The sequence below is a fragment of the Durio zibethinus genome, chromosome 16 (genome assembly GCF_047325235.1).
Source record: "Durio zibethinus cultivar Kanyao isolate XHJ-2024 chromosome 16, ASM4732523v1, whole genome shotgun sequence".
In the NCBI taxonomy this organism is placed as follows: domain Eukaryota; kingdom Viridiplantae; phylum Streptophyta; class Magnoliopsida; order Malvales; family Malvaceae; genus Durio; species Durio zibethinus.
In genome coordinates this window covers 25,429,738-25,444,980 of record NC_143177.1, presented here as the reverse complement: position 1 = coordinate 25,444,980, position 15,243 = coordinate 25,429,738, and the positions used below count along the sequence as shown (strand labels likewise).

At 37.3% G+C, this 15,243-nt stretch overlaps 2 protein-coding genes across 7 annotated transcripts; one reads left to right on the top strand and one right to left on the bottom strand.

Moving 5' to 3' along the window:
• Positions 1-1,092: 1,092 nt before the first annotated feature.
• LOC111298229 (RAF-like serine/threonine-protein kinase 24) lies at positions 1,093-8,696 on the top strand. 3 transcript variants are annotated; one of them, XM_022893014.2, is made up of 10 exons: positions 1,093-1,220; positions 2,403-2,744; positions 2,880-5,542; positions 5,637-5,717; positions 6,239-6,391; positions 6,699-6,862; positions 6,968-7,115; positions 7,262-7,384; positions 7,788-7,875; positions 8,235-8,696. In XM_022893014.2, the coding sequence occupies exons 2-10, from the start codon at positions 2,531-2,533 to the stop codon at positions 8,435-8,437; spliced, it is 3,837 nt and encodes a 1,278-aa protein (XP_022748749.2). In that variant the 5' UTR covers positions 1,093-1,220; positions 2,403-2,530; the 3' UTR covers positions 8,438-8,696. The 3 variants fall into 3 exon arrangements, with proteins under 3 accessions (XP_022748749.2, XP_022748746.2, XP_022748750.2); XM_022893011.2 differs by having other exon boundaries at positions 2,403-5,542; XM_022893015.2 differs by having other exon boundaries at positions 2,403-5,542; positions 8,149-8,286.
• A 275-nt stretch (positions 8,697-8,971) lies between these two features.
• Positions 8,972-14,740, bottom strand: LOC111298230 (potassium transporter 11-like). Of its 4 annotated transcripts, none has more exons than XM_022893016.2 (9): positions 14,460-14,740; positions 13,652-14,115; positions 12,982-13,207; positions 12,482-12,727; positions 11,382-11,432; positions 10,997-11,257; positions 10,712-10,879; positions 10,255-10,509; positions 8,972-10,079 (listed from the first exon to the last, which is right to left on the bottom strand). In XM_022893016.2, the coding sequence occupies exons 2-9, from the start codon at positions 13,778-13,780 to the stop codon at positions 9,022-9,024; spliced, it is 2,394 nt and encodes a 797-aa protein (XP_022748751.1). In that variant the 5' UTR covers positions 13,781-14,115; positions 14,460-14,740; the 3' UTR covers positions 8,972-9,021. The 4 variants fall into 4 exon arrangements, with proteins under 4 accessions (XP_022748751.1, XP_089601803.1, XP_089601804.1 ...); XM_089745677.1 differs by having other exon boundaries at positions 13,652-13,983; positions 14,460-14,574; XM_089745678.1 differs by lacking the exon at positions 14,460-14,740 and having other exon boundaries at positions 12,482-12,755; positions 12,950-13,207; positions 13,652-14,155.
• Between the last annotated feature and the right edge of the window lie 503 nt (positions 14,741-15,243).

Genomic DNA, 15,243 nt, shown 5'->3' with positions numbered 1-15,243 from the left:
GAAAATAACATATTTAAAATAAAAAATAATATTTAATTCAAACATTACGATAAAAAAGTCACAACTTTTGTTAAAGATAAAATATTTTTACCTCTCGTCGAGATGCTTTTAGTAATTTGCTTTTTATAGTGTAGGGTGATTCAAATATTCGTTTCATTGTATTTTTTAGACTATTTAATTCAACATATTTTACATACTATTACTAATAAGAATAAAATAAAATCTTGAGGATAGTAACGTAAATAATATAACTTGAAACTATTTCCATTATACATTTAATGTTTCAATTATTCAAAGTGCAAAGAAACAAGTTACCAAAATCACAAGTTTAACATAGAAATTTACATTGTTTCTAATCTTTAAGCTTTGTAATTTTCTAACACACAATTTTATGGATTTGTGAATTAATTAGTTGTTACTTTTGTAACTCAAACTTGAATGTAGAATTCCCAGACTTAGAGGCAAAAAGGCAATTATTTTTTTGTCCAAGTTTGGATAAAGAATTTAACCTTGCCACAGCAAAATGATATGAGAGGGAATGGGACGATGTATGAGATGACTACATCATTCTAACTTTAAAAAAAAAAAAAATGTTAAGATCCAAGGCTCGCATAAAAATGTTATTGATATTTTCAAAATAAATTTACGTTTCATGCATTTTGCTTCCCAAAATCTTAAAACAATTATAGGCTCTTTTTTTCTCTTACACGATTAATTGACTATGCAATTTGTTGACGTTGTCGCTATGCTATGCATGCAAAATGGTTGCGAAGAAGGGCGAATGCATTAGACCAATGACTCTAGCCTCTTTCCCACCGACCCACAAACGTCGTCTCAAGCGCCGGACCCACACCGCCTGGGAGAACACGCACAATGACTGCTCCGTGCTCTATACGCGCTCACAGCTTGCTAAATTTCAAGCATACCAAAACAAGAAGCAAGGAAAATATTGCGATTACGTAACCCTTACCATCTCCAAAACAGGCCAAAATTTCAGTTCTAGAAAGAGAAATTGAAATTACTTACATTAGTTTTTAATAAAATCTAAACCTAAAATATATATATATATATTAAAAAAAAATTCCAGAGAGTGCAAGAGAGACTGCAACTCGCTATTTTTGTCTGAAAATGAGCGGATTTGTAGAGAGAGGAAGTCAATAATCTTCTGCTTTGCTGCTCAGCAAAACCTCACTGCTCTTTGCGTTCTTTTCTCTTTTCAGGTAATACTATCCTTCTTTCTTTTTTTTTTAATTAATCATTGTTTGGTTAAAGTTGTGATTACTACCTTTAATCTGTTTATGGGTATCGTTCCGATTCTAATTTTAATTTTGATTTTTTTTATATTTCCTTTGAATTTGGGGGTTTATTAATACCGACGTTTAGTGTCTCACTCTCTCTTTTTCAGTGTGTTTGATCAGTGGTTTTGGAGTGATTGGAGATAGATTTTGAGCTCCATTTTTTGTAATATTAAATGGGTTTTTCCTTGTGGGTTTGACGAAGCTGCGTACTCTCACGGCACTGAGATTGTTGCTATTGAATTTCCATATTACCAGTTAATCTTATAAGTTATAACTAATTTTTTTTATCATGCATTTAAGTAAAAGGGTATTCGAATTGGATTTGTCTTGCTTTGGGATTGTGCTTTGTGGGATTGATTTTAGCACTTTTCGGGGTTTTTTTTTTGGTGTACACCATTACCTTTTGACCTTTTCATGTTTGTTTTGGAATTTCGAGTGTCATTTTGGTTCATATTTAGGCTTCTAGATTTGCATTATATATACTGCTTTGGATATTCATTTCTTTGTGTATCTTTGGCCTAGAAAGCCCAAAATGTATCCATTCAATGAAATATATATTACAGCTTCAATTCCGTATTCTAGTTGCATTAAAGCTTTACTGAAATGGGTTAAAGTACTAAAAAAAAAAACTTTACAAAATTCTCTTATGTGGTTGTAGCTTTAATTTATGGTGTTTATGCGGAATATACGGGATGATTCGGGTACCAGAATTACTCTCTCACAAAAAATGAGTCCAATAATTCTTTTATCATCGCAAATCTTGGTGCTGTTTCTAGGCAGAGGATTTGCACTTAACTTCATTTATGTACATGAATAAAAATGCTTTGGTTGATTGACCATTCCTTGTGAGGTTATCGTGCTTTAAACAAATTGATTCCACAGTTTCTTTAACTAGCTGGTATTTTTTACCATAGATAGCATCATCATCATCAATAATATTATATCCTGTGATGGAAATGGGAGAGCTATTTCTTCTGTATGAAATGGAGGAAGTTTTTTTTTCCCTGCATGATGTTGTTAAATTTCTAAAGATTGCATTGAGTTGTGTACTTTTCTCATGATAGCTTAGTTTAACTAATGGTGAATGCCCATACAATCTTTCAGGTTCAGATTAAGGTCTTTGGAAAGCGAACTTTGCTGTTGGCTGTGGCAGAATGCATGTGCTGATATTGCACTGGTGTGATAATCAGGGCATGTTGCCTTGGTTTATTTTCCTGGAAAAATTTATCTAAATGGAGAGAAATCTAGGAGAAGGCATAATGGATCAACAGAAGAACTATGAACAAGTTCAATACAATAATATGGAAGCAAGAAATGAGACTCTTGTATCAGCAAATCAAAGATTTTTCCAAGATCCATCTAGTAATATTAATACTAACATCCGACCTCCTGATTATAATACGTCTGTGGGAGCTAGGCCAGTGCTGAATTACTCCATTCAGACAGGTGAGGAATTTTCTCTGGAATTTATGCGGGAAAGGGTAAATCACAGGCAGCTTTTTTTTCAGAATGCTTATGGTGATCCTAACAGTGGACCTGTCTATATGGATCTAAAGGGCATTCTGGGAATTTCTCATACAGGTTCTGAAAGTGGCTCTGATATCTCTATGCTTAACACGGTAGAAAAGTCCTGTCCCCAGGAGTTTGAGAGAAAGACCCCTTCTGTACATGAAGACAAAAGCTATTATGATTCCATGCGATCTGTAGCTAAATCCTCTTCAAGAAATGACAGTAGTCGGGGGCATAAAGGTTATGAGTCTTCAAGTGCTTCTCTCAGCTCATCAACTAAGGTAAAGTTCCTCTGCAGCTATGGTGGTACAGTTTTACCACGTCCCAGTGATGGGAAACTTAGATATGTTGGGGGAGAAACACGTATCATCCGATTAAGCTGGGATATTTCCTGGCAAGAGCTTGTTGAGCTAACCTTAGCAATTTACAACCAAGCCCATACAATAAAGTATCAGTTGCCTGGAGAGGATCTAGATGCTTTGGTTTCTGTATCTTGTGATGAGGATCTGCAAAACATGATGGAGGAATGTAATGTGCTAGAAGATGGAGGATCCCAGAAACCCAGGATATTCCTTTTCTCTAGCAGTGATCTAGAGGATTCTCAGTATGGTTTGGGAAGCGTAGAGGATGGTTCTGAGATACAATATGTTGTAGCCTTGAATGGCATGGACTTAGGATCAAGAAAAAACTCAATTGCGGCAAGTGTGCCAGAGAACAATTCAGATGACTTACTTGGTTTGAATGTTGTAAGGGAGGCTGATCGGACTGTGACTGAAGCAGCTGCTACTAGTGCCGCTTCTTTGACAGATAATGCACCGTCACCAATGGTCCAATCTTTTCATGCACCTTCACCAATGGTCCAATCTTCTCATGCACCTTCACCAACCCTTCAATCTTCTCAACCAGTATTGGCAAGTCCATCTAGCACTTATGAATCTAGTTCACAGCCATACTTGGAACAAAAAGTGCGTCATGGAGAAGCTAGCCAGCAGCTGTCCTCTGCTCCCCAGGTAAATAGGAAGAGTAATGTTCCTTTGACTGGGCCATTGCAATATGGTTATGGTTCCCAACCCTCTACCCATGTAATGCCCGGAGAAAATTTAGTATCAACGCCATTCCAAGGGCATGTTACACCCCAGGCAGGTGTAGCCGAAGAGAAGATGTATATGGGCTTTCAAGTGCAAGGTTCAGAAGTATCTATAAAAGAGGTGAAACTAAAAAGAGATAGCTCAGCCCCAAAAATAACTGAACCTGAAAAAATTCGATCCCTAGACAAAGCTCTGCCAACAAAGGAGCCAAAAATGAAAAGAGATACATCTCTCCCAAAGATCAATGAAACTGAAAAAACTCGGATGTCAGAGAGAGAGTACAGTGTCCCTTCAAATGCATATGACAGTTCTGTTCCAAATCATATTTCTAAAAAGGAAGTATCTGTTACCATTTCAGTGCCAGACATTGGCTCACCTTTTTTGCCTGCAAAAAATTTCAAAAAGACTCAGGAAGCTGTGCAGCATTTGGTGGCCTCTGAAGTCGTAAATGAAGGGAGAAAGAACGTTGAAGATGGGCAGTTTTACACAGCTGGTGGGCCCTTTACATCTGGAGGTGATGGTTCTGAGGCTGATCCAAATGACTTCGGCCACCTTGAGCCATCTGTAATTCCTCAACGAGTTTTTCATTCAGAGAGAATCCCTAGGGAGCAGGCAGAAATGAACCGTTTATCAAAGTCCGATGATTCTTTTGGGTCTCAGTTTCTAATGACTCAAGCAAGTTCTGATTCTTCCCAACCAATTTCAGAATCAGTTGACAAAATTCATGATGGGAATTTGCCCCCCCAAGCTGATCAGTCTGTCACTTCTGCAAATCCACTGTCTAAAAATCCTCAGACTGTTATGGATGGGCTTGCACAATTTGAAAAGTACAAAGACTTTGCCAATAAAATCACCTCCAATATTCCTGAGAAGGGGCTTGAGTCAACTAAGCAGAAATCTGAATTTAAACAAGTCACAGTTGAGAGCGGTGTTGGTGAAGAAGCACCTGGGTTAAATCATCCCTCAGTAAGTCAAACAACTTCTGTTAAGCACCTTGAAGTTCCTTCTTTGAAGCCATCTGATTTTGAACGAATTGAGAAGGATGAAGGAAATCATGTTAAGGGGCGTGAACAACATTTGGTATGGGCAGAGAACCCAATTAAAGCTACTTCCAATGTAGAGCCCGCAGCTTCCATTGGCGCCTCACGGCATGGAGACATACTTATTGATATTAACGATCGGTTTCCTCGTGATCTTTTGTCTGATATATTCTCAAAAGTAAGAATATCCCAGAACCTCTATGGTATCAGTCCATTCCCTGGTGATGGAGCTGGATTGAGCTTAAACATGGAGAATCATGAGCCTAAGCGTTGGTCATACTTTCGTAATTTGGCTCAAGACGAGTTTGTTAGAAAGGATGTTTCCCTCATGGATCAGGACCATCTGGGTTTCTCATCTCCGCTTACAAATATTGGAGGTGGGGCTCCAATCGATTACAGCTATCCACCTTTGAAATCTGCTGGTGCAATTACCTTAGGTCATATTAAGCCAGAGGTCTATTTTGGTGAGGAGATCAGGCAGGAGTCAATTACTGTTACTGCTGCTAGCAACTTGGGTTTAGGTTCAGATTACAAGAAGTCTCCACACAAGGGTGATGAAAGTGGACGAGATGGGGCAAACCACAAAGTACCTGAATCAGAGTATGAGGTACTAGTGCCAGTTGATTTTGATTAAAATTCCTCGGCTTGTGAAGATAATGCTTGCATTTTACCTTGTTTTCTAATTTTTCTATATTTTCAAGGATGGGAAATTGGATATTTTGAATACTTGTCTACCTCTTTTGGATCTTTCCCTTGGAGATTTTGATATCAGTACATTGCAGGTATTTCTTGCATCCTCTGTTATCTACAGATATCTCCATACACAAAGAGTTGATGAATGTGCATTTGCCTTTTTTTTTCCTAAAATTTCCTACTGTAATGAAGATTAGCCAGATTTTATTCATATATGCTTATGCTTATGTCTTCAATAGAAGCTTTTGTTTGGTCAGTAGCATACATTCCAACTACAGTCAGCTATCACCACCATTTTCTGGAACCTCATTTCCAGTGGCACCAATGCAGCCAGTCATGATTGCTCCCTACTTCCTAGTTGAAACACTGATTATAGGCATGTCATTTAGGATAAAAAACATTGTACATCACCTCAGACAGTACTCACCTCTTTGATATCTGCTTCTATCACCTCCTCATCTCAATTTATGCTGGTCAATTTAATAGAGGTCCAGTGAAAAATGTTGTTCACCATGCTGTCGTTTTTTGCCTCTTGTCCCAAGATTGTTCAACTAATGTAGTCACTATTTTAAACTCCCATGTTGGTTGATTTCATCAAATGCCATGGCAGATCATTAAAAATGAAGATCTGGAAGAGCTTGGGGAGCTGGGTTCTGGTACATTTGGGACTGTCTACAATGGAAAATGGAGGGGAACAGATGTTGCCATCAAGCGGATAAAAAAGAGCTGTTTCACTGGTCGTTCATCCGAGCAAGAAAGATTGGTGAGTTCTCCATCCAAGATATTTGATGAGGAAGCATATAGAGAGTCAGATGGACTTGCAATCTTGCAATCCCAAACCTGGGGTTTTTAGCTGACGTGATTTTCCTGAAGATTAATGACCATCAAGGCTTGCATTTTCTCAATTCCTGATTGCAGGGATGTGTCTATTGCTAGGCTGGATGGTTTCCTTCCTTGGTGCATTGCTTTGCCTGTTGTTTCTTGGCATTTTGTGCATTATCAATGGAGATTGATATTTTCTATACTTCATCTCATGCCATCAATAACAACCAGCACTAAATATTTTTCAGACTGTGGAGTTCTGGCGTGAAGCTGACATTCTTTCAAAGCTTCACCATCCCAATGTTGTGGCATTTTATGGCGTGGTGCATGATGGACCTGGAGGAACACTAGCCACTGTCACAGAATACATGGTGAATGGCTCTCTTAGACATGTTTTGCTTAACAAAGATGGGTAATATTTTTATTTACCATTATTCGTAGAATGTACTTCTTTCATCACCCATAGAATTTCCTCTTTTATTCATTTCTTGACCTTATAAGTTTTTTAACTGCCCAGGCTACTTGATTGTCATAAGCGGCTTATTATTGCCATGGATGCAGCATTTGGGATGGAATATTTACATTCAAAGAACATTGTGCATTTTGATTTAAAATGTGACAACTTGCTTGTCAACTTGAAAGACTCCGTACGACCAATTTGCAAGGTAATTTGCTTGAATTTTTTTTTTATATATATAAATTTGTAAGTTTATGGTTTCTGTGGCTTTTCCAATTACCCATCCCTTTGTTCTTGTTTGGTAGTTAGATGTTGATTTCCAAAGTTTAAATAAAGATGATCTTGTCTGTGAAGGTTGGGGACTTTGGGTTGTCAAAGATAAAAAGGAATACCTTGGTTACTGGTGGTGTGAGGGGAACTCTTCCATGGATGGCCCCAGAGCTGTTGAATGGTAGCAGTAGTAGGGTTTCTGAAAAGGTAAGACGATTATGTTTTTAACTTGGATGAAGTTTGTTTAGATCTTAGTTCATATCTAGCTTTACGGCAATCCAGCACATGCTGGAAACATATTAATATGCTTAAGAGTAGGGATCACCTCTCAGTAATTCTGTTTCTCACATTTTTTTGGAGGTTTTTATGCATAAGTTTGTTTTAAGCAAGTTATCTACTCTTCATTGTCTATATAGTGAAGTGGGAATTTACTGGCTCAAGTTACGTGTTTGTAGCGAAATGGGATGTTATGACTTGTTGGTTTTTTCAAACTTATAGAAGTACAAGATAGCTCTGTGGCTCAATCTAGGTTTCTTCCCCATGACCACCTAAGCAAAGCACAAATGGCCTTTATGAAAGTATTGGTTACCTGGGATTTTGTCATTTGCAGGTTGATGTGTTCTCATTTGGCATTGTCCTATGGGAGATTCTAACTGGTGAGGAACCCTATGCTAATATGCATTACGGAGGAATAATAGGTATGAAATCTCTCACTTGCTCTTTCTTTTATGTTAAATGTGCTTGTACTTTGTGAGATGGGCAGTGTGCCAGACTGCTTGTCCCATTAGTTTTCCATATTAAGTTCTGCTGAAGGGTCTCTTACCTTACCATTGTTTTCCGGATATAGTTGCTTGTTTGAATTTTTATATTTTTTTTCATGAAATTCTTGCCTGTTAAAATTCAAATATTTCTCATACTGATAGAGTTCCTACTTTGTTCACTTCACATCCATTTACTATGTCTGTTTTCAGTTTTATGTAAACTATAGCATTAGCAGTTTATCTGAATGCATGTTCCTGCCCATCCATGGTGAATTGAATACCTCATCACCATGCAGGGGGCATTGTTAGCAATACATTGAGGCCACCTGTTCCAAGCTACTGTGACCCTGAATGGAAGTTACTAATGGAGCAGTGCTGGGCTCCTGATCCTGTGCTTCGACCATCATTCACAGAGATTGCTAGACGCTTACGTATCATGTCCTCAGCATGCCAGACAAAACCACATGGTCATCAGCCGCAGAACCAAGTACCCAAGTGATGGCTCTCAATGAGTCCCTTATTTTGATGCCCTCGTCAATGATATATGGTAGTTTATTTTCTTTTACTCCATAAACGATGTGTGTGTTATATGGGCAAGGGAGGAGGAGCTCCGATTGAGAGGGTGAGATAATGATTGTTTTTTGTAAGACTCAAAAAATCTGTTTTATATGTAAAGCTATTATATGTGTCAATAGTGGATACAAACTCTGTTTTGGTGCTTGTGACCCAAGTTAATACAGAGTGTTTTTGGTTTGTCAGTGGTGCTTGCTTGCTTGCTTGCACACAGTAGATAGATATTCTGGTAAGTTTAAGGCACCTCCAAATACAATTAGCTGAAAAAAGGTTTCTACAAGTTTTATTTTATGCAATATTATTATAAAAACCTGCTTCCCCAAATTAAGTTAATAATGTCGTGTGATTTGGTGTAAGAATTTGGTTTGGTGCCACTGCCGGCCCTGCTGTTGAGGATTTCCACCATACATAACATTACAATTACCCCTGCGCTGCTAAAAAGTGGCAACAATAATAATAATAAAACAAAAAGTAATTTACTCTTTTTATTTTATAATATGAGCAATATCCTTACACATAAAAAATCTGTCCTACGTTCAAAAGACTCTCATGAGGAACATTAAAAATCACACTATTTTCCCTACATATCTTCCTAAGAAATGCGTATACATAATCAATAGCTATTTTCTTGTAAAATCTAGCATCCCTTCTTGCCCTCACCACAGTGTTTCCCAGAATGTGCACCACCCCAGCATCCCTAGAGCTATTCAAAAATTCCAACTCATGAGTCTCCGTCTGGCTGCTTACTTGCCCAGATGATCTGACTGTAAAATTTGCATGCATCGGAGACCTCACAGGCACAATTGAATCCACAGTTGAAAAATTTGTGCTATCAATGTTTGACGAAGTCGTGTTGCCAGTACTATTATTACTATTCAACAGACATTCTCTTGACCGCTCACTTTGCTGGCCAAACAAGCAGCTATATTCATCTGAATCTGAACACCCTTCCATCATTGACTCAAGCCGGACAAACAAGAACAAGCTGTCAAACAGCTTTTTCTCAAAATCATCATCTTTCTTATGAAGGTCTTTGTACCCATACCTAGCAACGCAACGAAACATGTGAAAACTCTTTGGTCCAATCCGCTTTACAAGGAACCTTTCTTCTTCTGGAACAGTGTAAACGGGAAGGTACTTCACACACACAAAAACAACAACAGAATGGATGGCAGGTAGGTTAGTGATGAAGTGGGAAAATATGTGGGGCACGCCACTTGCTAGCTCAGTGTACACTAGTCCAATTCCAGGAACCCGGACTAGTCCTAAACTAGGGCCAAGCCCAAGAATCCATGCCATTGAAACCTTACTATGCATCTCAAACTCATATCGCTTCACTGTACCATAATGCCAAACATACATGATGAGCAGAAAGGCTGCTGCAATAACAAGGGGAACCCACCCACCTTGATCAACCTTGAAGAGTACAGCAGAAAAGTATGTGCACTCTACAACCAAGGACAAGCCAGTGAAGAGGAGGACAAGAATCCAATGACAGCGCCAGACCAAAATCATGATTAAAGTCATAAGTAACGTGGTTACCAACATGACGATCACCACAGCCGTCCCTGCAGCAACATAACTTTTTACTCAGCTACAATGAACAGACACACGCACGTGAAGAAAATTTTCTACTCCAAATCTTGTTGAATTATACATATTTTGGAATGCAGTGTTTCTCAGTGGACAATAGAAGAAGATGCATTAAGAAACTTTGATAAAATTATGAATGTACATACTTACCATAAGCATTTCCAATTTGGTTTTGGTTCTTGAATCCAGCAGTAACAGCAATGCAAAGGACCATAAGGATCCAATTAATATCTGGAACATATATCTGGCCGAGGAACTTCTTTGATGTATGCACAACCTTCACTCGGGGAAAACAACCAAGTGCAAGGGCTTGCTTGATAATTGAAAAGGTTGCTGATATGGTGGCCTGACTTGCAACTATAGCAGCAGCAGTAGCAATAACAAAAACAGGCCAATATATGCTATCTGCATGATAACAAATAATTAGAATCTGGAACTATACACTTGCCACATTAAATGGGACAATCAAGTACCAACAGCATTTGAGAGAAAAAGACAGAGAAGATATACAAGGAGAAGCTTGCACTTGAACAGGAGTAAGGCTACAATGACATCATTGCATAACAGACAGGATTATAATGACCATAAAATAGATATAAGAACAAACCCGGGATAGAGCGATAAAATGCATCAACCACATGGTCCCTGTTATTCATGAGGTAGGCAGCTTGTCCAGAATAAGCTAGGAGAAGGCAAGGAAATACAACTACAGTAAAAGCAATCTGCACGGATGAAACTGGAAAATGGCCTAGATCTGCAAAAAGTGCCTCAGTACCTGTGAAGATTCATCAGTCACCAAAATCATGACAACAGTTTCAGTGCAAGTTTAGTAAACCTTAAATTTGGTAACTTAAAGAAAATAGTTGGGATATCAAATTGATATTAAGTTTACCTGTGATACTAAGCATAATACCCCCAAGGGAGGTCCATCCATCTCTCCCTCCCCTCTTAAAATATCGGTATATGTGGACAGGTGAAAATGCTCTCAAGACACTGCGATCATATTTCCAAATATTAAATATGCCAATGCCTCCAATTACAAGAAACCAAAGGAGCACAATCGGTGCAAAGAGCCAGCTAACTCGATCTGTACCATAGTGTTGCATGCTAAACAAACCGACTAAAATTACAACAGCGACAACCACAACAACATCTGCATAATGGAAAAAGAAAATAAGAAGCACAGATCTTATAGAAAGGTGGCCAAACATTATAGAAAGAGCTTAAACTTGAGGCGGAAAAGAATGAATAATGGCTAAGGAACAGTATGGAGATACCATTGCTCATGCGTGGATGGTCTACTTTGATGCCTCCAGCTGCTGAAAGAACTGCCAAAGATATCAGACATCACTCAGGAAGTCGTAAAAGAAGTGTACTGATATTAGCAAATCAATGATATATTACACAATTTCCATGTGATAAGTAAAATTGGTAAAGGCTTAATACTGATAAAAAAGCACTGGCAATAAATGGCAAAGGCTCTGTCATTTCAATCAGACAGTTAATGAAGCTGGAATATATACTTTTTCGCAGGTTTAATAGGTGTGGTAGCTTCACTAAGCAAGTCTTCAAAGTGTTTGGATTTAGCCATAGGTATAGATGCAATTTTTCCAAATTTGGTGGAAAAATGGCAATTTGAAAGAATTATGATAGCAAAAGTGAGGATGAGTTTGTAGGTGCCTGCCCAAACTCATGATTCTCTATGAACAACTTGCTCATGTCAAATGTATAATGTGATACTTATCAGTATAAAAATAGGACTCCTTCATTGGCTTTTTGCAATCTGCATTTAAAAATAAGATTTTATTAGAATATGAGCTAGCCCTGGATTTTAAATACAATCCTTTGTTAGGAGCATAGCAGATAAGAGACTCCAAGTCATTTTCACTCCAGCAGATGGTCATATGTACATACAAAAGGACGCCTATCCTGTGTACAAAGTTTTAGATATCAACAATGATGGAGACATTGGTAGACTAAAATTTTGAAATATATTTCTTCCTTCTAATCTCTAATTGGTTCCTTTAATCAGTAATAAATCAAGTGGATAAGTAAATTTTTCAGCTAAAGGGTTTTGATCATTGGACAAGCCTAATTCAGATTTCAGAGTATGGGAAGGTCTTCATGCTAACAATGAAGAAAATTGAACAGCTAAAATAATTCGGTAACTAAAATTCCTTGACTTTCTGATAATATCAGGGTCACAGAAGAAGCACACATTTATCAAGTACCTGCATGTATGTACGTGTGAATTTTTTTTTTTCTAATTACACTTAAGCATAAAACAAATGGGAAGAAGCTAATGAAGATTGGTCAAGCAGCGTGATCCTTTTATCTAATCCTTGGAGTTCAAGCACAAGATATATAAGCAAAATACCTGATATTGCTGGAGTGAGTATTCCATCACCGATAACCATGCATGTACCTACCAGGACAAGAATAAGAAGTGCATTCTTCCTGGATACATGTCTCTCCAACCATCTCTTTGTTTTAGCAGCAAATGATTTTTCATGAAATGTAGAACAGCTGTAAGTTGTTAGCTCCTCATCAGTCCTGTGTTGATTTGGAATGGTTTTTATTTTTGCATGTCTACAAAGCAACGAATATAGAGCAAATGTTCCACCTGCATGACAAATAGGGTGAATGTCATTCTAACGGTGCCTCATGAACATCAGAAAAAAAAATGCATTATCTATATTTAAAGATAAGACATATACTAGTGTTAGTATCATTGGAGTGCACTTTGATAAAAAAGAAAATAAGTATTCAAGCCTATGATTCTGCATCCAGTGATGCATTAAGAAGCATTTCCTTATCAAAATCATGTCCCAGATTAAATTATAACATAAGTATCCTCATTCACTGATATTAGCTCACCTTGACCATTGTCATTAGCTTTACATACAATAAACACATACTTGAGGAGTGGTATAAGAGTAAGGGAGTATACAATCAACGAAAGAGCTCCAACAACATCCTCTGGATCTTCAATTTTACCAGGAAATGTATTGTAGAAAACATATAAGGGAGAAGTGCCCAAGTCACCATAAACCACTCCAAGACTTTGGAAAGCAAGCCGCAGAAGCAATATCGCGGAGGATTTCTATAGGAATTGAAACTGTATCAGAAACTACAACTGATCCAAATAACAAAAGAACTATAATATCGTCAAAATCCATTTATTTAATGAAAATTGGGTTTCATACACACTATATTGCATTTATCTCATCTCAGACCACTTGAAACGTATAGCAGACTGATAGAGTGATAGTACTACCAACAGAATGCGAGCCTGAAGCCAAATTACCCTGATATCTAAACGGTGAAAATGAGGCAGAGATATATTTAAAGAACTCCATGCCCTTTGGAAGTTTCAATATGATGCAAAGGAAGGGCTTTTAAATCAGTTCCCCTAATAAGGTAATGTTTCATTAACATGAATCAAGAGCTACTTTATTTCAATTAACTGCAAAAGAAATCTTGTATCTAGAAAAGAAAGACATGAAGAGAGAGGAGCTCAAAATAGGAAATAACAATTGAAGCATACCTTCTCCCTGTACATGTTTCTAAGCCTCCCAGCCTCCTCATCCATTGGCTGATCAAGCTTCTGATCCAAATCCCACATGCTTCCCTTGTTGTTGTCACTATCTTCATCAATCTCCAATGCCATTTCCATGCTGAATCAATATAATTCTCTAGCTAACACTAATTACTTAAAACTTTCTCAGCATCCGCTGGATTGATGCCCACAGAACTCAACTTCAAAATCCTAAACCGTACCAATATTATTTTACAGGTCCTAACCCAATTGTTCAAATCTAATCTTCAATTGAAATCCATAAACAAACCGACTGAGAATTGGAAACTACCAACAAAATCCTGAAAATGAACTAAAACCAGAATCTATTGGTCCCGATGTAAAACAAAGAAAGACACGGCAAAATTCAATATCTAACGGAAATTCAGCAACTTGGAATTGAGAGGATCTCAAACGTTGAAAAGGAGCCAAAACTACAATAAATTAAAAGCTCATATTAAGTAGTTGAACTCTAAACCCAATTTGGTGCAAACATGCTCAATATATACCAAAAATGAACAAACACTTGGCAAACACCCCGCAATTAAATGAAGGGTAGACCATCTCCAGAGATAGGTCATACACGTAATCCAAAAAAAAAAAAAAGGCATAAATGAATGATGTAAAAACAGACAAAGAAATTTTAAATTAATCACTGCAAAAAAAAAAAAAATCCCAAAGGTGGGGTCAAGTTAAACATCGATCACAGGATCATCTACCACCAAGAACAAACTAAACCCAAAGTAAAAATCTTTATCATACATACATATATACATACCCCGTTGAACCAAACCAAAGCACAAGTGAGAGAGATAAACAAAAACCCAAGTCGGTTTTGCCTTGAACAACTCTAATACAGATACAAGAGATTTTGTTTCTTGCAGGTTGTCAGTTAAGTTTCTTTCTTACTGAAAGAAAAATGTAATTAACAGCCAAAACTCTCCGTCAGCTTTTTGAGAGAGAGAGAGCCAGAGAGGACATGAGGAGTGGAAGTGGTTGGTTTTGCTTTTTGTTCTTTTGTTTTTTGTTTTTACTATTACTATTATGCCGAACACGTTTGTTATGCTAATTAATACTAAAATTTTATATGCTGATTATCTTTTTCTTTTTTTATATAGTGTTGATTGGAGGTGAAAAAATATCATCTGGGGAAGGTATTGTAGTGCTGATACTATTAAATGAAAATAACTTTTTTAGTTTCCATGTGAGCTATGCTACTGATATAATTCTTTCTACATTCATGGGGTTTTCCCCCTCTCTATTTGCAAATTGTACTTACTATTTAATTAGATGCTAATCTCTCTATGTGTTGTATCTTTATTAATCTATATATATATATATATATATATTATGTGCTAAGGCCTAATCATCTACTAACTATGTGTTTAATATTTTCTGTTCTTGGGTTTGGAATTTGACATGCATTTTGCAAAGTTTGAAATGTTGGTTTTGAAGGCATTTGTATTGGTGCAGCAGCCTCCGAGTGCAAAAAAATCTTGGGTAAAATAATAGAATAGTTAATGAACTAGGTCGCAAATTAAGTTTAACAGGATGCTGGAACT

What these genes read in the sequence shown, in the direction of transcription:
- LOC111298230 (XM_089745678.1), bottom strand. Translation starts at nt 13,780, where the DNA reads ATGGAAATGGCATTGGAGATTGATGAAGATAGTGACAACAACAAGGGA. An exon ending in ACTCACTCCAGCAATATCAG is followed by an intron (nt 11,433 to 12,481) that starts GTATTTTGCTTA and finishes TATCTTTGGCAG; the next exon opens with TTCTTTCAGCAGCTGGAGGC. An exon ending in CCATCCACGCATGAGCAATG is followed by an intron (nt 11,258 to 11,381) that starts GTATCTCCATAC and finishes TCCATTATGCAG; the next exon opens with ATGTTGTTGTGGTTGTCGCT.
- LOC111298229 (XM_022893011.2), top strand. Translation starts at nt 2,531, where the DNA reads ATGGAGAGAAATCTAGGAGAAGGCATAATGGATCAACAGAAGAACTAT. An exon ending in CCGTACGACCAATTTGCAAG is followed by an intron (nt 7,116 to 7,261) that starts GTAATTTGCTTG and finishes TTGTCTGTGAAG; the next exon opens with GTTGGGGACTTTGGGTTGTC. An exon ending in GTAGTAGGGTTTCTGAAAAG is followed by an intron (nt 7,385 to 7,787) that starts GTAAGACGATTA and finishes TGTCATTTGCAG; the next exon opens with GTTGATGTGTTCTCATTTGG.